Genomic DNA, 22669 nt, shown 5'->3' on the forward strand with positions numbered 1-22669 from the left:
TGTATGTGTATCACTTTATTAGACCATCTTTAATGGTGAGAGTTAGATCATCTCCAATGGTGAAACTTGGGAGAGTTTTTTTAGGAGAGAGAGAGAATATTTTTTACAAAGGGTACCAATAAGTTGGTATCTAAACTTAAACTCCAAAGGAAAGTTGTTAAGTTTAGATAGTCAACTTTGAGTATCATTTGGACAAAAAGTGTGGGCCCTTTATTAATATTATAATATATTTTGTAATTTATTCAATTTTTTTTTTTTTTTTTTTTGAAAAACTTACCATATGGATTTGGTGGGCCATTAATTGAAAGTGACATTAGTATACTTTAGAGAGTCTCACCATTGAAAAATTAGATTTTACGTGAGTTGCTAAATTGAGAAGTGGGTTAGGTATCACCATTGGAGGTGAAAAACAATTCATTTTGTATTTCAATACTCAAAATTGAGTCTCACCAATGGAGATGATCTTAAGAGTTGTATTGAGTTGATAGTAGCTTTTGAAATACTGATAAATCTGTATTATCAATATGTGAAGTAGTTAATAGAAAATGTAAGAACTCCCTACATTTCAAAACAGGGCTGTCCCACAGCATATGGAGGCCCTGTGCGATGAAAAATAAATTGGCTCCTCATTCAATTTATAGCATAAAATTAAATGCAACTTTTCAACAATCACAATTACTAGCAAATTGTGGATGATTTATGAAGGTTGTTAAAGTTTTTAAGGGTTGATATCTAAAGAATAAGATCAAACCATTTCTTGCTTTTTTTTGGATTTTATTAGTCTAGCAAATAGAATTATGTGCTCTCTTTTTCTTAAAATTTCCTTATTTATACTTTTGTTGATATGTTTTCCTTGATTTTGATTCAATGTATTTGTTAAATGTGTATGATTTTGGAGTGTTGCTTATTGGTGATGAGATAGTAGGATGAAGAATTTTTAAAGCTTAGCAGACATTTATTATTGTGTCATGTGTGGATTAGAAAAACAAGTGTAGGTACCAAAAGATAAAAAAAAAAAAGTGACGCCCACAATAATCGAACCATAAACTGCTTTAAAAAAAAAAAAGCCCCAACATTAGACCATTGAGCTAAACACGGATATTCTCAAAATGATAATAACTGATTTCTAATATGCTTAAATTGATTTGAGGCCCTAATAACTTATTGGCCCTGTGCAGTCACATTTAACATACATAATTTCCAATGCATCTGTGTGACTATTACTAGGTACTATACACAATTAAATGTTTATAAAAATTAAAAAAAAAAGTTGATATCATGATACTTAATACGTTAGCTCAAAACATTACTCAAAATTAATATGCAACAATAAAGGAATTTAATTTATTAAAAGAGAAAGGAAAATAAATCCCTTTAATTTCGTTCGCTTTTCTTACCTCACATCTTATCCAATAATAATCTGAATATTTATATTCGGATTATTCTAATTAGGTAGCCTGTCTATATAGTGTGACTGTGTGAGTCATGGTATAAGAGGTGTGGCTCGATGCGCAAACAAGAACAGGTGCATGAACCTAGCTAAGGAGGAAAATTGGATTACTTCTCTCAAAGTCACTTGTCCGGACCACCGTAGAAATAGATTGATTGCTCATTCTTTTTTCCCGTCTTATCGCTATTCATTTGGTTTGTGTCATAAATTTGTGTTGTTGTCATTTTATTTTTATTATATTTTATTTATCTTTTGTTCTTTTGTTTTATTTTGTACCGAGTATTGATCATTATTAAGACTTTAAGAGACTAAGGAAATAAATTGTCATAGTTATGTTGGATTAGACTTGAATAGAATGCTTATTTAATCAATGGTCATGTGTATCTACTTAGGAGTATTATTGTACTCTTTTGTACCAGTATATAGAAGTTGCCTCCTTGATGTGAATGGGTTATTCCTTTTTAGGTCATTAGTCCAATTAAATACCTAATTCCACCAGGGCCATAAAGGCAATAAAAAAATAAAAATAAAGGTGTGGGGGGATTTGAATGTGTGATCTATCACACACATGACCTAATATAAGTCTTAATTACAAGTAAGACAAGAAATAAAATTGTGTTATTGTGGGCAATAATCTAACACATGTGATCGTTGAATAGAGGTATTTATAATGATGAAAGGCGGTGATTTCATCTCTTGAGCAGAAGTGTGTGTTTGGGTGCAAGCAAGTAGAAGGGGAAAGTTGATTTAGTTCCTAAAAAATGCATACTTCCTATATGACTAGTTGTTTGGTTGATATGAAAAAGGTTGAAAGGGGGAAAGTGAAACTTCTTTGAAAAGTTGAAATTCATAAAACATGAGAAGTTACTTACCTAATATCCTCTAGGTCAGCCACAAATTCTTGTCTATTAGCATAAATTTCATATGTTAAATTGTCAAATAAACATAATCATGCATGTTAATGTCTAGAAAGCTCTCAAAAGTATTAACTTTCCTAAATGAAGTTGTGTTAAAGTTAATACGCATGTACAGTAAACTAAACAAGCACTAAATCAAACACAAATAACGAACTTTCATAGTGAACAACCTTCCTAGGTGAGATTAACTAGCCGTGATGGGGATTAGGTTCGTTCATAACACCTCGTGCAACTTCAATTTGCATGAACTCTCATGAGTCATATGAGGTATGTAATTGAACATTATTTATAGTTTCATAATTTGACCTAATTATAGAATCATTTGTGTAACAACTTTGATTGGATAAGCTTGAATCTAAGAATCTCTTCATAATTCATTTAAAAGTTAGCAATGACTTTAGAAGAGTATTATAGTATATACCACAATGACACTTGACAATGACATCAATACCAAATTAACCAACCAAATGGCAACCAATATTTATAAAACTCCTTTAGAATCGAAAGTGACACAAGGCCAATTCCAAAGACAACCAACCAAATGTCAGAAAGTACAAAATTGAAAAGCTAGGAAGTAACACGTATCTATTTCGTATGGTGTTACATTTTTACTAAAATAATTTAATATAGATATAATTTCTAGTTTGGGACAAAAATTGTTTGTGGATTGATTTTTTTAATATTTCTCGTGTTAGACACGTGAAATATCGTGACTCATTTGGGATATTTATAGTAGTTCGAAACTTTGTAAGTGTTGTTATTTTTCCCAATTTGGCGGAGATAGAATTTCAATGATAATATTTCGAAGAAAAACAAAAGTTTGGAAAAATTATGAAGTGTGACAAACTCTCGAAAAAAACTCCATTTTCGAATGTTGTCAAATCACTCAAATGGGCTATAATTAACTTTCTACTCTCTCGGTTTTTAAGTTGTTTACATTTTGCCTTTTCCCACAAATTCAATTGTTTACGGGGAATAAATCGGTACTTTTTCAATACGAAGTACATATTATTGTTGTATAAATTGCTCTTAATATCATGTTCTTTCACCTTATGTTTGCTAAACTTAAATTAGTTAGATTTACCAAACTAAAACAAATGTAAACTGATTCACTAATCACTATGTATAATTATTTTAGTTCTTGAAGTTACTATTTTTATCGATTAAATTTATTTTTGCTGTACTTAAATTATTTGTATTAAAATTAAATTACTCTTAATAAATATTATTGTTTTGAAATCCCTATCTTTTAAAAAGTACGAGATAACTCTTATGAATAGTGTTTGAACAATTATATCCTCTAAAATATTTATTTATTTATTAGCCCTCATTAATGTTAATTGTTTTTTTTAACCCTTAAGAATAGTGTGCAGATATTTATGCCTCTAAACTATTTGTTTACATATAATTTTTACAAACAACTAAAGTTGTGACATAAGACCCAACCAAAAGAGCTATCCGGACATAGCTAACAATGGCGCACGCGTTAGCCGCCCTAGTGATGTAATAAGTGGGGATTAAAAGTTGATATTTTGAGCTTACAAATTGAAATAAAAATCAAACAAATTCCGTATATATGCTATTATTTTCTTACACATTTAAATTATAAGAGTTTAGAATTCAATATTTCATTTGCAATACGAATTCTAAATAAAAACATGTTAAGAAAAACTTCCTCCATTTCTTTTTAGTTGACACGTTTCTTTAGTCACGTTTGCCAATGCACAACTTCAACCATTAATATCTTTAATTATCGATAAACAAAAATTATAAAATGTTGATATTTTGAAAATATATATCATGACGAATCTAATAAGATCCCATATAACTATATTTTTTCATTAGGTATAAAGTACAAAACACGGTCAAAAGGGTGTGAGTGGATAGTGCTAAACTCAAAATGTGTCAACTAAAAACAAACGGAGGTAGTATAAGGTGAATTACTTATCCATCATTATTATTATTATTTATAAAAAAAAAAAAAAAAAAAACACATTTCTTATCATACAACAATATTATACCTTGCCAAAAGTTGACCAAAACTATTTGTAATTCTTAGAGTCAATATAGAGCAAATGTAAAGAGACAAATTCACGGTATATGTAATTTAAAGATACATGAGGTAAGATTTCAAAATACCAACGAAATTAGGGGTCTTATTTTCGTGCGAAGCATAAGAAGATTGTATTGAGATTCTGGACTTTCTGGTTATTTCTAAATTTGGTAAGAGATTTATGTGTCTTTGCAACTTTGCAAGATTTGAGTGAATTGTAAAATATGGGTCTGGGCCGCACCTGCAAATCAAGAAAGAGAGTTTATTTCACAAGTCTAAAGGAGCTTACATCCTAAAACCATATGACAATAGGATTAGCCTTATGAAGTGATTAACTCTTTCTTGTTCAACCAATGTGGGATACTTAGATGTGGTGATACTTGGGAGACCTATTCTTCAACACTCCCCCTCACATGTAAGATCCCTTTTAAATCTTTGTCTCATGTGATTTTTCGGGTTAGAGTGCTTTTTCACTCCCCTCACATGGACCTACTATTGGCCCAATGAACTTTAGCCATTTAGGGTCCCATATTGTGAGCCTAACTCTGGTACCATGTAAAATATGGGTCTAGACCGCACTCGCAAACCAAGAGAGAGAGTTCACTTCACAAGTACAAAGGAGGTTCTATCCCAAAACCATATGGCAATAAGAGGAGTAGCCCTTTATCCTTATAAAGTGATTAACTCTCTCTTCTTTAACCAATGTGAGACAATTACATGTGGTGATAATTGGGATACCTATTATTCAACATGATTGCATTGGATAAGTAGGCCCTAGATCTTATTAGGGGCCCAAAAATTAACACGCAGCGAATATGTAGGGAATGTAGGACTGGTCATTCACGTGTACTTGGCACAATGTGTTAGTTGAGTATTATTCATAGTAGGTGTGTTATTTTATGATGGAAAATAAGTCTCATATAGGTAGAATACAAGGTGGTTTATGTAGTTTAGTACTCCACTTTAATCTATATAGCGTGATGTTGGGAAGAAAGTCTCACATTGATAGAATAGAAGAATTAAGTTGATCGATTTATTTTATTTATAACTTAACATTGGGAAGAAAGTTTTACATTGGTAGAATAGGAGAGGTATACCTTGAAACAAGTGTATAAGTAGTTTAAATATTTTGAACATACAAGAACCAATTTAATGGAAGTCAAGGACTTTGACCTCGAGCTCGATCAGGCTAGGTTAGTGTGGTCGGGCGCACAACATATTTAGAAAACCGATAGTCTATTTGCCTAATTGGGTTACGCTAGCCCGAGCGGGCGAGAAGCCAAATTTGTATTTTGAAGGCTTTAAGGCCTGATCAGGTGTGAATCTAGTTGCATTTCCGTTAGTTTATTTGCCCGATCCGGCGGGCTTAGTTTGATTGGGTGAGTGTGCAGTCGGTAGTTTCGTATGAGTAATTAAGGAAGATAATCGTGACTGTTCATTAAATAATCTAATTATCTAAATTAAATAAGTTTAGAAAATGATAAATCTTGACTAAATACTTAATACACTATATACATTCAAAGCCTCCAATTGTAACTTAACTTAAAATATCTTCATTTTATTCGTATTCTATTCTCATTGTTCTTAGGGAGTTTCGATTACATTGTTATATTGATCTCAATACCTAGGAAAATCCTAAAAGTACATCAACAAAAAAAAACAATCAATCATAGTGGGTTTTTAAATTGCTTTAAGGAAAGTGTAAAAACTTCCCTAATTTTTCATTCCCCATAGTTATTTTCTAATAGTCGTTTTTTGAAAGAAGGAAGATGCCTCATTCCGGGCATGGGGCACACTAGTGTAAGGGTTAGTTAGACACAACACTTAAATAGTCCAACCAAAAATAATTTTATTACATGTCCCGAACATCATGAGAGACACATCGATGGACCATGAGTTGTGCAGCGTGGACATCATTCAGTTAGTATTGGCTGGTCCCACGACCAGAAATGAACATTTACTATAGCAAAAATGAAAATTTACTAACTGAACATATTTTACAATTTTGTTCATTATGAAATCAATATATGTTCATTCTTATATGTTTTATGTTCATTTGTGAATAACTTACCATTGAAGAGTATATTATATGGTTAATATTAGAAAAATGTTCATAATTATAAAATTGTATGTTCATTTGTATATCACGTTAATAAAAAGATATATATTTTATTATTTATTTTAATTTTCAAAAATATGAAATTAGGTGTTCATTTGTATTATAGATGTTTTGTATTTCTCAATAATTAAATGTTCATTTTCATGCATTATGATTCACTTGAAGCTTAGAAAAATGTTGACGAATAAGCAACAACATAATATGTTCATTTTTATTTACAACTGAAATGTTCAGTCAAATAATATTAGATGTACAATTTTTTTTTTTTCCAGTTTCATAGTCTCTTTATTTTACTCTTATATTATTGAGGGGAATTTTTATCTCACCCTACTATAGGTCATGTTTTTAGGCATGCCGGCGATCCTAGGAAAGCAGCTAGAGAAAGAGAGTCGCCAACAAGTTTTAGGAACTTGTAAACCGTTCATGATTATGAAGGTTACACCCCATTCACAATCACAGAGATTGCTAACTTCATAGTGGTCTGAAACCATGACTGGATGTTTGGGGATGATGGTACGAAATTGACTTTCAAAGAGGTCAAATCCTCCCTAAAATAGGCCTCTAGTTAATCCTTGTTGACATTCATGCGCGCTTTTCGATCAACATACATACACCAAATTAATCCTAATCCTGTTTAATCTACGTTGATTGATTATTAATGTACAATTAAATCTAATACTTGTGATCACTTGAATTAAAACCATGTTAAACCTAAATCCAATTATTAATTATCTTATTAGGCGTAATTTCATTTACAAATTCCCTTTAAACCTACAAAAAGGGGCGTGATCAACACTACAAGAAACATCCAATTTTCGACGGAATTAATCCGTCGGAGATACCCCGTATTCCGACGGAATTTCAGCCGTCGGACGAGATTCTTCGGCCCGGAAAATTTCGTCGGAAATTTCCGACGGAAATTTTTCCGCTGGGATATTCTATCGGAAAATGTTGCAAAAAAACAAAAAAAATCACCTACCACCCATATAACCACCACCATCCACCACCCCTAATAACCCCCGTTCAATCCAAATAACCCCGTTCAAACCTCCTCCGGCCACCTTGTCCAGCACACCTCTTTCCCCAACCACCCTCACGCACATTCACTTGCAGTCAACCCCTCCCCTTTCCCCACCTGCTGCCCGTACCCCTTTTCCCTACCATCCGTACCCCTTCCCCACCACCCTTAACATATGTAAAACAAATTAAAAAAAATCACCACCGCAATTCAAATGGCCACCACCACCGTAAAAAAAAAATAAAAAAAATAAAATCACCACCGAAATTCAAATGGCCACCACCATTAAAAAAAAAAAACAACACCAAAAACCAAATTAGAAGAGAAATTATATTTTTTTTAAAAAAAAAACAAAGAACATACCTTTAAATAAAGAGCATACTCGAAATTAGCCTCAAATTGGGTTTTTAAGGCACAATTCCACCATGAAAACTCTAGATCTAGAGTTTTCACGGGGGAATTAGATATGAAAAACCATTGGTTTGTTTAAAAAATGAAAAACCTTTAGTTTTCATGGTCGAATTGCGGCATGAATTTACGATTTAGATCTGAAATTGAGGGCGGTGGTGTTAGTTGTTGTCGTTGCAGTGATGTTGTGTGGCTGATGTACACTACTACATGTAATATTGGGAAAAACAAAAAAAGAAAGAAAGCACTCAACTTCAAAACTCAAAGTTGTCCGATAATAAGGGAAAGGATTAATATTAACACATAAAAGAGTGATTTTCATCTTCATTGTTTAAAGCAGTACTTTATATTACAAAATAGTGTATCAATCAACCTAAAACATACAACACATACAAAATTGGCAGATTAATCACAATGAATAATACCAGAAGAAATCAATGGAAATTAAACTAACAGCATTGTGAATAAAATTTTACTCACCCTTCTTGACTTTGACAACCTTCCTCGAATGACGAGGTTTCACACAAGGCGCCTTACCACCACCACCTCCACCTTTCCCACGGTGATCAGAGAGGAATGTAGTCGATTTCGGCGAAGACGACAAACCCTTAGGCGATTCGAAGGAGACAGTACTGAATTCTCCGAAGCTATCTTCATCCTCTCCCTCTACTCTTCCATTAAGAATCCTTCGTTTGACGCCAATCCCTAAAAATTTCACACAAATCACCAACAACCATCACACAATCCATACCAACCAAAATCAAATTCAACTTTGTCCAAAATTCCTAACTCTAACATCATATCCAAATGAAAAAAAAAATCGGAAAACCCTAATCCTCGTTTGCGCCCAATTGTCTTCGTTGAAACCCTAATTCGTCAACGGAGGTGGTTTTGGAGTGGTTCTGTGGTGGAACCCTAACCCTAACACCACTGTGCGTGGTGTTTCACCCTCAGAAACAAAGCCCTCGGAATTTTTGAGTAATTTTCCTCTCATAATTTGGAAGTAATTGTGGTGAATTAGGGTAAATATGAGAATGTGAGGAAATGAAGAATTAGGGAATATGGAGAATTGGGGAAAATGGAGAAATGGGTAGTATAGACTGAAAATTTGGGAAATATTTTGTTCAAAATATTTGGGCAAGAAGATAGAGGGAAGTACACCGCGTGTTTATGAATTTTTCATCATACAATACACTACCGTGGCAATAACTCCCTTTTTTGTTAAAATAGCTAGGCTAATGCAACGGTTCTTTAGAGCCGTGGCAATAGCTCTACCTCTAAGAACATTAGAGTTAAATCGGTGGCATTAGCCTACTCTATTGCAACGGCAATTATAATACCGTTGTATTAGCCTTTATTTGGCCGTTGCATTTGGTCAAAAATGTAGTAGTGTGTGGGGGTCGGTTGAGACTTGAGAAGGGAATTAAGGAGAAAGAAGGGAAGTGAGAAGAAGAGATAAGATAGACGGGAAGTAAGGAGAGAGAGAGGGGAAGCCAGAGAAGATGAGAGGAGAAAGAAAGAGAAGTGAGGAGAGAGAGAGAATCGTGAGAAAAGGAGAATAGAGAAGAGGAGAGGAGAGAAAAAGAGAACGGAAGAAGAAATAGAAGAGGGGTGGCGGCTAACATGTTTCTTAGGGTTTCCTTCATTTCGTTTTTATTTATTTTTTATTTTTATTTATTTTTTATTTTTTAAATTGGTTTCTCTAGGGAATTTTTCAAACTCAACTTTTGAGCCCCAATGTATTCATGCTTTTAGGCATGGCGGCGCTCCAAGGGAAGGAAGCTAGAGATAAAAGAGTCGACAACAAGTTTTAGGAACTTATAAACCGTTCACGGGTGCGAAGGTTACACCCCATTCACAATCACAGAGATTGCTAACTATAGTGGTCCGGAACCATGACTGGATGTTCGGGGATGATGGTACGAATCCAACCTAAAAGAGATTGAACACGCCCTAAATCGGCCTCTACTTAATTCTTATGATATTCATGTGCGCTTTTTGATCAACATACATACATCAAGTTAATCCTAAACCTGTTTAATCTACGTTGGTTGATTATTAATGCACAATAAAATCTATTATTGGTGATCACTTGAATTAAAGTCATATTAAGCCTAATTAAATTAAATTAAATTATTAATTATCTTATTAGGCGTGATTTCAAGTATAAATTCCCTTTAAACCTGCAAAAAGAGGCGTGATCAAACAATAACAATAAATCATGAATAATCAAGCAACATATGATTAATACAACAATCATCATCATAAGAAAATCATCATCAAAACATTGTTAGTAAGATCCTAGGCATGATACTAAACGGATTAGTAACAAATCCTAGCATGTCACTAATAATCAAAATCCTAGCGTTATCCTAAACATGATACTAGAAATCATAATCAACATGCTAACATGATAATAGGAATTAACATAATATTGTAAACATGATTTCTATTCCAAAATCAAAGAATAAAAATAAGGGTAATTAAATTACTCACTTTGATGCCTTAACCTTCTTGCTATTAAAACAATACACATTAGTAAACTTCAAGAAAGTTAAATTAATAAAGTAAATAAATCAAATATGAATTGAAATATAGATTTGGGAACAAACCCTCATAACTATCAACCTTTCACGTCGAGGTCAAAGGCAATGTCGAGTATGGCTTGGAGTATTCAAATCTCGTGAATGAGGTATTGTGACTGATATGGGAGAGTATCAAGAATGTGTTTAGGGTGAGGCTAAGAACATGGATGATTAATAAGGATTGATGATGATTAGAGCTAGGTGGTTATAGCTAATTGTAGCTTATGATTGATGATTCTAGTTGATTTGAAAACAGGGAAAACAACCTCTATTTACAAGGAAAAAAGAAAGTTTTACGATAAAAAAAGATCAGAATTTGAATCAGAATAAAACAGGTTTCATCACGGGGCGATAGACCTATCACGACGCGACAGTGTCCATCGCGGCGCGATGGGACTATCGCGGTGCGTTGGAGTGTATTGCGGTGCGTTGGAGTTTATCATGCCGCGTTGTTTCTATCGCGGTGCGAAATTGCTGTTGTGGCGCGATGATTTCAAAAGGATAATCTATTTTATTCGGAGTTTGGTTTCAAATGGTTTTTTATGCAAATTATATTTGAACGTCTTTTAATTTGAATAGAACAAGGATTATCAAGAAGAGAAATTTTATTCAAACTCGAACTCTTTGATCTTTATCTTTTCGGAAAGGATAAATTAGAACCTTCTGGAGGATTCTAGAAGCTCCTAAGGATTGCTAATGGGTTTAGGATTGGAAATAAGGTATTTGGACCCTCACATGATCATTGGGTCGTAGGTAAGGGGGACCCTTGTCCGGTTTGGGCTCGGTTTGATATTTTGACCATAACTTATTCGTTTTTAGTCGGATTTGGATTTATAATATATCGTTGGAAAACTCTTTTGAAACCTCATCCAACTAAGCAATAATTCGACCGGGATTATAGACCAAAATAATCTGGTTTGGACGTTTTTATGAGTTGGACACGAAATGAATGATTTTAAGGACACGAAATGAATGATTTTGGGTTTTAAGGCACAAAATGACTGGTTTTGGATTAGAACTTTTAGGAAAGGTTAGAAATACGGTCAAGGCTTAGGGGAACTTCACGAGACTCTTCAACACTTTACTGAACTCATTAATCAAAGACGTGAAAGGTACTCATAATTGAGTTTGGTTTTTGGGGAGACACAATCAGGTGTCTACAATTTCCGACAGAAAATCCGTCGAAAATTTTCGATTGAATTAAATCCATCTGAAATTATTTAATTTTTGATGGTTTTTTCTGTCGAAAAATAGTTTCCTACGGAATTTTCGTCGGAATTGTTTGAAATCCGTCGGAAATTTCCTACGGGTTAAAAATCCGTTGAAAATATTGTGATTTGCGACGGATATTCTTGTCCGTCGAAAATTAGTCTATTTCTTGTAGTGCAAGTAACAAATCAATGATAATCAAGCAACATATAATTATTATCAAAATCATCATCTTAAAAATATCGTTAATAGTAAGATCTTAGGTATGATACTAAACAGATTAATGACAATCCTAGCATGTTACTATAGAAATTAAAATACGGTCCTAAACATGATGATAGTAATCAAAGCAATAAAAATAATTAGAAAAACAAAGAATTAAATATTCACTCTGAATGTGCAACTTTGAATATTACATCATGAATAAATTGTTAGTAACTTCAATAAAAATAATAATTATCAAGAATTAAATTAAAGAGTTAGAGAAATTAATATCACCCTCTGGATTATACATTTATGCCTTGGTAAAAAAGGTAGAATCTTCGGATCTTGTTTTGGACTTTGAATTACTTGAATAAGATTATTAGAAATAAAACTAAGAACAATAGAAATTGTACGTTGAAACTTTAAGTCTAAGCCTTTTGGGATGATTTGGGATTGATAAAATATTTGTATGGTTCTCAAATTCTCCTCCTAAAAAAATCAGAAATAATGGTGGTATTATAGGCTTAAAATCGGGTGAAGATAGATTTTTGAAAGAAGATAACTTTTCGAAAACGCGTAGCGAAGGACAACAGTTTTGTGGTTATTTTTTTTTATCATAACTTTTGACAGCAGGTTTTGTGTGTGGCTGGCTACAAGGTGCGGCCAGTTAACACACATGTAACCCCTGACCAAGTAACCCCTAACTGACCTAGTAACCCCTAACCGAGTAACCCTTGACTGACCTAGTAATCCCTAATCGACCTAGTCCCCTGACCAATTAAGTAAACCCTGACCGACCTAGTAACCCCTTCGACCTAGTAACCCCTGACCGACCTAGTAACCCCCAACCGACCTAGTAACCCCTGACCAACTTAGTAGACTAAGTTACCCAAAAAACCCCTAAAACCCAAACTCCAACAGCCACCAACCACCACCAACCACCAACACCATAAATTTTCAACCACAAATTAAACAATAAAACCTCTAGATCCGAAAAAACGACAACAAAATAAAATAAAAATAAAAATAAAAGAGATACATACCTTAATTCAACCACATTAAACCTCGAAATTGGGTTTACGAGGCCAGATTCGACCTTGAAGACGCTAGATCTAGAGTTTACATGGTCGAATTTGACTTGAAAACCTTCGTTTGAGCATGGGAAGAGAGAGAAAGAGAGAAAAAATTCCGTTTGGCGCCGTAGTTATTGTGCGGTTTTGTTGTTGGTGGTTGTTGATGTCGGTGTTGGTATTGTTGCGGTGGTCAGTTTCAGCAGTGGTGGTTAAAAGATGAAAGAGAAGAAGAAGATAGAAAGAAAGAGAAGATGAAAGAGGAAGAGAAGAAAAACTAGAAAGAGAAGAGGAGAACGAGAGGATGAGAGAGAGGGGAATTTCAAAAAAAAAAAAAAGTTGCGGCAGGCCAAACCGTGTGGCCAGCCACATATGAAAGTTAGTGAACTTTTGATCTAATAATCGGAATAAGTTAAATAATATATCGTTGGAAAGCTCTAGAATTCTACTTTCCAATCCAATTGAAATCAGATTGATGTCTTTTGTAGAATTTGAGATATGATCGAAATAGTGGAATGGTGTTAGTTTGGATAGAGTTTGGTATTTTAATCATATCTTTTTCGTTTCTAATCGAAATTGGGCTTATGATATATCATTGGAAAGCTTATTTCAAGGTCTATCCAACCATACAAGATTTGGATAAAAATTTAGAGGCACAAAATTCAGTTTTGACCGATTTTGGGACTGGAGTTGTGAAAAGGGAAAATAGGCTAAGTTTGGGCTAACGAAATGAATAAAATGGCTTTTAAAATAATTTTGGGCTAGAACAAAAGGACTATTCAAGTAATTCTTAGATCCATTACGCGAACCGGATCAAATTAGGCAATGAGAGGTTGTTTCGTCATCGGGCTTTGGTCGGGGAGACATTTTTAGGTGTGTACAATTATATATGTTCATTTTTATATATTACAATGTTAATTTCAAGTTTTAGATATTTCTTTTTTTTGATTTGGAATTCATTTTTCATTAAAAAAAAAAGTGTTTATTGTCATTTAATGAAATATTCATCTCAATTTTCTAATATACATTTGCAGTTTCAATGTTAATTTTCAAATATGTTCAATTACTAAATAATGTTAATTTTTTTCTAGTAAATGTTCATTTTTGTTGGGGAAAACCAGCTACTTTTCAAATATGTTCAATTACTAAATGTTCATTTTTATTTTAGTAAATGTTCATTTCTGGTCACTGGACCAGCCAAGCTGGACGCAAGTCCACCTTAAAATTTACGGACATCATTTTCAAATTTTCACATGAAATCATCAACACGAACCCAATGGGTCGGCCCAATTATGACTAGTTTATTATAAAAATAAAAATTGTTAAGGGACCTACTAAAATGACACAACACATGCGGATTGGGCCATGCATGGACTTTGTATATATGTGAAAGACTAACACGAGCCTATATGTGGAAGACTAACACGAGCCTGTCACAAAATGAGATTTTTTTTATCCTTGTACATGAGGTGCATCCGTGCATATCTATACTTGGGCAAAGAGTGTCATAGCCTACTTAAATTACCTAGTTGCATGTCACCCAAACTATCAAAGGGGGTGACCTCTCCTGACCAATTTTATTGGGTAATATGATCAGATGAAAAAGAGAGGTGCAAAGAGTATTTGAGCTATTAAGTAATGTCAAAGCAATGCACTATATATATGCATGCCAAGCCAATTCGAAAACAAGGTATATATATATGCACAACATGAACAATCAAGTGGCCACTCTTCAATTAAAAAGCAAGGGGCTATGGCAAAACATTATGTCAAGGCCATGTAGTATTTCACTTGAAAAGTTCATCATTCAAAGATTGATATTCCACACACATGAGCCCAAGAAAGAGAAATCTTGCATATTTCCCCTTCCCTTGAAGGTTAGAGCAATTTATCCAAAGCGATTACCAATTAGACACAAACCTCTAATCAAAATCAATATATTATTAGTCAAAATCCAATTATAGACCTATTATGTGATTCGAACGATAAAAACATACCTACTTTGGTTGGTACAAAAATCATCCTCCTACATCCTTAATTATAAAATACGATAAGGGAAATTTAACATGATGGTCTACTTTTACACGCAAATTTTATTTGAAAGACACATTTTTTTTTTAAGGACATGACTTGTCAATGTAAATTATGATATAGGAAAAGTAGAGATAAATCTATTACGTATATTTTAACATGATAAAATCAATTACATTTTTTTATATTTTTTTTTAACTCTTAAATTGTGTGCATAGTTTTACAACGTTTGATGATTTCAATTTTCAATCATTGACTCATTGTGGTACAATTCTCATGGCTTTATTTGGACTGAAATTATTACAGTATATACTAATTGGTATCATTATTAGTTTGTTAAATAAACTTAATTAGTTTTTAAAAACTTAGGCTACCTAATCACTTGTTTAATTTAATCGAACTACTTAACCAATAATACTTCATTCACACAAGAGATCCGTAATAAATAAAAACTAAATATATTATTTTACCATCTTATATGATTGCATGCACTTCATTAGAATTTAGAAATGTGCGTAAAATTCAATACTATTGATTGCAACTTCAAATCTTTAATTACATATAAATTGGAACCCTACTAGCACAATGTGCATAAATCGGGTTAAATACAATAGGCAAACACTTAGGAACAGAATACATAACTAATTTTCTAGGGCTTTCACATTTTCCCGAGAATTGAACTTTTCTTGCAATCTCCGATACGGGTATCCTTTGCCTTAATTGTAGAGACAAATCCTTGAACTTAGCAGTGCAAGATTCAATATCAACCGCAACTTCAATCAACTTGACAATAAAATCAAAATCCATAAAATCATGTTTGCATTTCACAATCCTCATCAAATCTTCCTCATTGTTAGGCAATTTCTTAGCAATTTCCAAAAGAACCTTGTTAGGCAAAACATAGCCAGTACTCTCATCTTCTTCCCTCGCAACATTATCACGCCATTCATACAAAGCACATGCGACCGCAAGTTGTTTACCATCCAAATCCGCTTCCGATAATCCGTACAAATACAAGTACGAAACATCCTTGTTGAACACTTCTTTCTCGTACAATCGAACACTAATATTATGACTTAACCTACAAACATCGGCCAACGAATCTTGACCATACTTAGATAAGATCGTAGTCTTCATTACATCGTGAATGTAAAGTAGATAATGGGTGTCTTCTCTTGCGTACTTGATCATGTCTTGAGGAAGGGGTCGAATTCTCCAATCCGAAGTTTGATATTCTTTGTTAGCCGTTACACCACAATACTTCTTTAGAAGGAATTCAAGAGAGTTTCTTTCTAAATCCATTACCTTAGAAGCTTGCATGGTATCGAATAAATTGCACACGTAAATATTAAAATCTCTTTGAAGCCACTTAATATCATTACAAGCACCGTGCATGATTTTCCTCTTAAACGGATCTTGAAAAACTTTTCTTAGGTAACTTCCAATATCATCCCATAGTTTAAGAGTATCAACCACAAAATCCTCGTAACGAGTTGAAATTTGCATAAGACAAGTAAACCCTTGGAAAGAACGGTAGGAGTTATGCTCTAAATCCACGGCAAATTCTTGAACCTCGGATAACTTGGTGGCCAAGTAATCCAAATCGGCTACGTTCTCGACTAGTTTAAAAGGGGTAGTTTCAATCGAAATAGGCTTAGTAACGTGTGATGGTAAGGGAGGAAGAAAAGCGAAGTCAAGGGGATTGTAACGCGTAGCCGGGTGGATGGGTTGTGATCCATATTTAGGCAGCCATGGATGAGTGAAAGGAGTATTCGAATTGTCAGTTTGGATGTTGAATTCATCTTGTGGTTTCGGTATCCAAGAAGCATGAAACGGAACTACGGTCATGGTTGAAGTTGTGGGAGAAATTTTAGAGAAATTTGTGGGTTTATGAATTATGAAATCGATTAATTGATGCAATAGTTATATATATAGAAGAAAAAAAAAAAATCTATTACAGAGAATATCCAATTAATTTAGTCTAGCCGACATTATATTGATTACTTTCCTAATTATTGATTGGTTTCTAAAACGGCAAGAATTACTTACTAACCTAGTCTAGCCGACGTTATATTTCCTAAATTTGCATTCTAATCTTTCTGTTATATCTAATAGAACATTCTTTTTACTGGGTATATGAGATCAATTGTAGAATTATATGTATATATATACATATATTGAAGAAAATAATACTTCATCCGTTTCTTTATAATTGTAACACTTCTCTAATATAGAAATGTCACAATAGTTACAACATATTATAAAAGGAAAGTTTTTATGGTGGAAATTGTACTATTACCTTTATATAAAACACATGACCCACTTGATTATACTCCTAACAACCTCTAAACCCCATTTTAAAAGTATTATATTATGTGAGGTCTAATTTTCTTAAATACAGTGATAAAGTGTGTGTTGCAACTATAAAGAAACGGAGGAATTATCCATTAAAGAATATATCCAATTAATTTAGTCTTGCCGACATTATGTTGATCGATTTCCAAAATATTGATCAGTTTTCTTAAAACGGCAAGAATTACTTTAGTTAGCACTCTAGCCGACCTATATTTCCTGAATTTTCATTCTAATCTTATACCCTCCGTCTTAATTTAATATAATTCTCGTTTAGCTTTTTACGGTTTTTAAGACGTGTTTTAAAATGTTTATATCTATATTTTTATGTGTGTAAAAATTATAAAAACTTGATATCAATAAAATATAAAATGTGACAAATCCAATAAAATCCTACATGAACATATTATCTCTTATAAATTAACGGGAATTTATGGTCAACATTTTCAAAGTTTGACCCAAATAAGTCGAATAGAAACTATATTTAAGGACGGAGTAATACTTTGTATTTGTGTTATACTCCGTATTTAATAGAATTTCCTTTTGTTTTTGCCTCATATTAAAATATCTCTAAGTATATATATCATTGAACTATAAAATATTCACCTATACAATCATATATTTTTTTTTTTATTGCTAAGGTGCACGGAAAGCCCCCTCCTATCACAGGAGGGGGGAGGGGGGATGTGGCTCGAACCCCCGTCACACGGGAACCATCCCTCCATCTCCTTGATCCTCACCTATACAATCATATGCAATAATCAATATATAAACTGCTATACTTACAAACTGATAGAAATTATAATTATGATAATATTTGTAGCATATTAGGATAATATTTGTATATATTTTGTATCCTTATCGTACTAGGATTACGAGTCTTGTAAAACTCTATATATATTGATCAATGGTACACACTCCAGATTGAGGATAATATTTGTCACATATTAGGATAATATTTGTATATATTTTGTATCCTTATCGTACTAGGATAACGAGTCTTGTAAAACTATATATATATTGATCAATGGTACACACTCCAAATTAAGGAATTTTTCAAGCTCCAAATTTTTTTTCTCTTCAATCAAGTTTTTTTTTTTTTTTTTTTTTTTTTTTTTTTTTTTTTTTTTTTTTAATTTTGGCTCTATTCACGATTTATTTGGGATCTATGAGTGTGCATCTTCCTTGTTCGTTTCCGCATAGCACACACACTCTTCTTTGCGCATCCCCTGCATAATGGCAAATTCGGAGACGCCCCCTCCACCGCCACCACCGTCAACGGAGTATCATCCCACACTTTCTGTCAATAATATCAAGAATGCTATCCCTTTGATCCTTGATAGAGAAAAGGTTCAATACTCAAATTGAGTAGAGTTGTTCGAAGTTCATTGCCACGCTTTCAACGTTCTTGATCACATTGACTCAATCGTGTCTCGACCATCTGATATCTCCGACTCCTTGTGGCTGTGTCTTGACTCCATTGTCAAGTAATGGATCTACGGGATGATTTCTACCGACCTTCTTCAATCTATTCTATGCAAGGGTGACTCTGCTCAAAAAATTTGGGATAAATTAAATGATCTTTTTCAAGATAATAAAAATACGAGAGCGGTGTACCTCAAGAATCAATTTAACAACCTTCATTTGTCCAACTTCTCTGACTAACGCTTATTGTAGGCAATTAAAGGTCTTAAAAGACCAATTAGCAGTGGTGGATCAACCAGTTACGGAGCAGAAGCTGGTCATCCGTCTTGTTTCCGCACTTGTGAATGCGGACTATGACACCGTAGCCACCCATTCAGCAGACCGACCCCTTCCCGTCATTCGAGACAACCCAGTCTCGTCTTCTCCTTGAAGAAACTGGGCGTGCAAACGATCAAGGTTCCCAACCTATTTCATCCGTAGCCTAGGATACCACTAGCAACGCCGCCAACGGAACCTAAGCACCAGCCTCACCGTAACCACAGCAACAACGTTTTGGCGCGCCTCCCGCCGACAGAGGTGAAGGTCGCGGCCGCGGACGCGGTGGGCCTGGTAAAAGAAAAGGGAGGGGCGTGGGAGAGACAATGGGTAGCAGCGTCAACATACTTTATCTAAATCGAGTGCGGAAGCAGAATATCGAGGCATCGCAAATGTTGTCTCTGAGGCATGTTGGCTTCTTAATCTTTTACTTGAGTTACATTGTCCTCTTCGACAAGCTACTATTGTTTGTTGTGATAATGTCAGTGCTATCTACCTTTCTGGCAACCCGGTACAACACCAACGCACCAAGCATGTGGAGATGGATATTCATTTTGTTCGAGAAAAGGTTGCTTTGGGACAAGTTCGGTTATACATGTTCCTTCTAGATATCAGTTTGCGGACATTTTCACAAAAGGCCTACCACGAGACTTATTTTTGGATTTTAGATCTAGTCTTAGCGTACGACCTCCTCCCGCTATGACTGCGGGGGTGTGATAGATATTATAGTTATGATAATATTTGTATATATTTTGTATCCTTATCGTACTAGCATTACAAGTCTTGTAAAACTCTATATATATTGATCAATAGTACACACTCCAAATTGAGGAGTTTTCCTGAAATCTAACACAAACCAAAGTTATATGCCGCGTGCATTCAAGGTCCATCATTCTATGTATAATAGCTAGTGATAATTAATCAATCACAAGTGATTAGGGGATTTTGCTCCCACCAATCGGAATGCGCCACGTGGGCCAATCAGGTCCTGCCAAGTGTCCCCCAGTTGGAACTGTCAGGGCTTGCCACGTGGCACACGCTTATTCGTCCACCTTGGACCTATTATGTCATGACACGTGGCATACTCCATGCCTAATGGAGAAACCGGCCACCAAGGCCCAACTTCCGAGGGAAGCCCAATCAGCCCAAGGTTAACCTAAACCTAGGATTGACACGTTTCCCAAGGTTATAAATACCTCCCTTAAACCTCATTAAGGGAGATTACGCACATTAAACACTCTCACCTAGAGAGACCCAATCACTTTTATTTCCGCATTAATTACTCCTTAATCAAGTACTAACTTGACCGTCGGAGGCGGATCTCCAATCATCCGGAGCATCCGTTTGTTTTGCAGGTACAGGCGTCCGGTTCCAGTCTCGGAATTGTAACTCTCCCGCAGGACATCAGAAAACCCCGAAACATTTTGGCGCCGTCTGTGGGGAGAGTACTTCTGAGATGGCATCCATGTCTGTACCGACTCCTGAAGAGAGGCGTCCCCTAGACGACCCTCAAGTTCAGTCGGACCACGATACTGAGAATGAATTTGAAGTTGAAGCTCACACAGCTTCAGACGGGACCCTAAGGGCCCGACGCACCCGTCATACCGAAAGGAGGGAACGGGAACATTTTCAAACTGGACCCAGTGATCCAGCCGGCGCACCGCCTGTTCAGCAGCAGCCGGCTGATGGGTCTGCTCCCATTACAAGAAACGAACTCATGACCTTCATGAGGGGCTTCAAGGGAGAGATTCAAGAGTTGCTCAACAAGAAGCCTGCTCTGGCCAAGGAGCAGTCGGCTAAGAAACCTTCCACTTCAGGGAAGAGGAAGCCAGTTCAAGGGCGAGAGGCGACCCCTCATCCTAACTCTAGGAAGTGGGAGCCGCCTGCCCTTGATTTAACAAAGTACCGCTTTCCTACTCCAGGAAAGAGGAAACCTGTTCGGCATATTCAGGCGGACGGGTCGAAGAAAACATACACAGATGCTCGGTTATTGCTAGAACAGAAGAAGAATGACCGATTGTCAGAATCGGCCTCTACTTCAAACTTCCAAGACAGTCTGCGCAATACCTCGATGAGGCATACTCAGTCGCATCATGAGAGTCAGTCAGGCGGTACCTCCCGTCAGTCCGGCTTTCATAGTGACCAGGCGGTACCAAACTTACCATTTGTACCGCAACAACAATATTTTTTGCAGCCACCTCTGTTTGGTGGGCATGCAGCAAAGAATGTCCAACCTATGGACTGGCAGCTACGGTTGCTTAGACTTGGGGAACAGCCGTCGGCCTTCTCCAAGGAAATTGCCGAAGCTGCTCAGCCGGCCAAAGTGAAAAATGTATTAGTAGGCGCCTATGACGGCACTACTAACCCAGAAGACCATTTGATGGCATTCACCAACCTGATGTACCTTCAAGGGTTGGATGATCCCACTTGGTGCAAGTGTTTCCCAGCGACTCTCAAAGGAATCGCACAACAATGGTTTGGCAACCTGCCGACTGGTTGTGTGAATAACTTCAGGACGCTTGCTTACTTATTCACCTCCAACTTTTCCATGAACATACCTGCAAAAAAGACGACCCTTGATTTAGGAACGATTCAGCAGAGCGAGAAGGAGGGGCTTCGTTCTTACATCAGGCGGTTTAACCTGATGAGAATACAGATTCAAGGGTTACCGGATGAGGTAGCCTATACTGACTTTTTCAGAGGCCTCAAAGACGGATCGACATTCAAATTTGATTTGGTCCGAAAAAGGGTGGCGACTCTTCAAGAGGCCTTGATTGAAGCGGAAGCCTATATTCAGGCGACTAATCTTTATAGTACAAAACAGTCGGACAGGAAAAGGTTCGACAAAAAAGAAGGGCGAAAGAAACAGTTGTCGAACAAAGATGAGAAGAAAAGAAAAGAGGTCTGGGCGGCTGATTCCTCTAAACAGCCGGCCCAGAAGAAGAAAAAAGAATTCAAACCATACTCCCCAAAGTATGCGTTTAGCAAGGATAGCCAAGCTATCCTAAAGGAAATCAAGGGACGGATCTCAATTGAGAAGCCGGTCCCCATGAAGGGTTCTGCAAGCAACCAGAACCAAGAAAAATTCTGTGATTATCATGAAGATGTTGGTCATCAAACCAACGAATGCATCAGTCTCATGCGGTATCTGGACCGCCTGGCTGAGCAGGGCGATCTTGACTCTTATGTCAAGAAATCTACGGGGAACACTTTCTCGAAAAAGTAGTCGGCCAAAAAGAGTCAACAGGCCGACAGCTCTGATACAGATGATGCAGTCGTCTACACCATTGCAGGCGGCTTCACAGGAGGCGGTCCCACTATTAGGGGCAACAAAGACAATATCAGGCGGCTAGATGTAAATTCCGTTCACCAAGAACGACCCTCTAAATATTCATTTCCTGAGATTGTCATCACTGAAGAAGATCTAGGAGGGGTAAGGGGGCCGCATGACGACCCTATCGTTATTGAGTGTAAAGTGGCCAACCAGAGAGTTGGCCGAATCCTTATAGATAC

General features: G+C 35.6%; 1 protein-coding gene across 1 annotated transcript; it reads right to left on the bottom strand.

Annotated features, from left to right (window-relative positions):
• Positions 1-8333: 8333 nt before the first annotated feature.
• On the bottom strand, positions 8334-16912 carry LOC110728877 (protein RRP6-like 2). Its single transcript, XM_021908547.1, has 3 exons — positions 15685-16912; positions 8446-8670; positions 8334-8338 (listed from the first exon to the last, which is right to left on the bottom strand). Exons 1-3 carry the CDS (start codon positions 16910-16912, stop codon positions 8334-8336), a joined length of 1458 nt encoding a protein of 485 aa, XP_021764239.1.
• Positions 16913-22669: the final 5757 nt, after the last annotated feature.

This window comes from Chenopodium quinoa, unplaced genomic scaffold (assembly GCF_001683475.1).
Source record: "Chenopodium quinoa cultivar QQ74 unplaced genomic scaffold, ASM168347v1, whole genome shotgun sequence".
Taxonomy (NCBI): domain Eukaryota; kingdom Viridiplantae; phylum Streptophyta; class Magnoliopsida; order Caryophyllales; family Amaranthaceae; genus Chenopodium; species Chenopodium quinoa.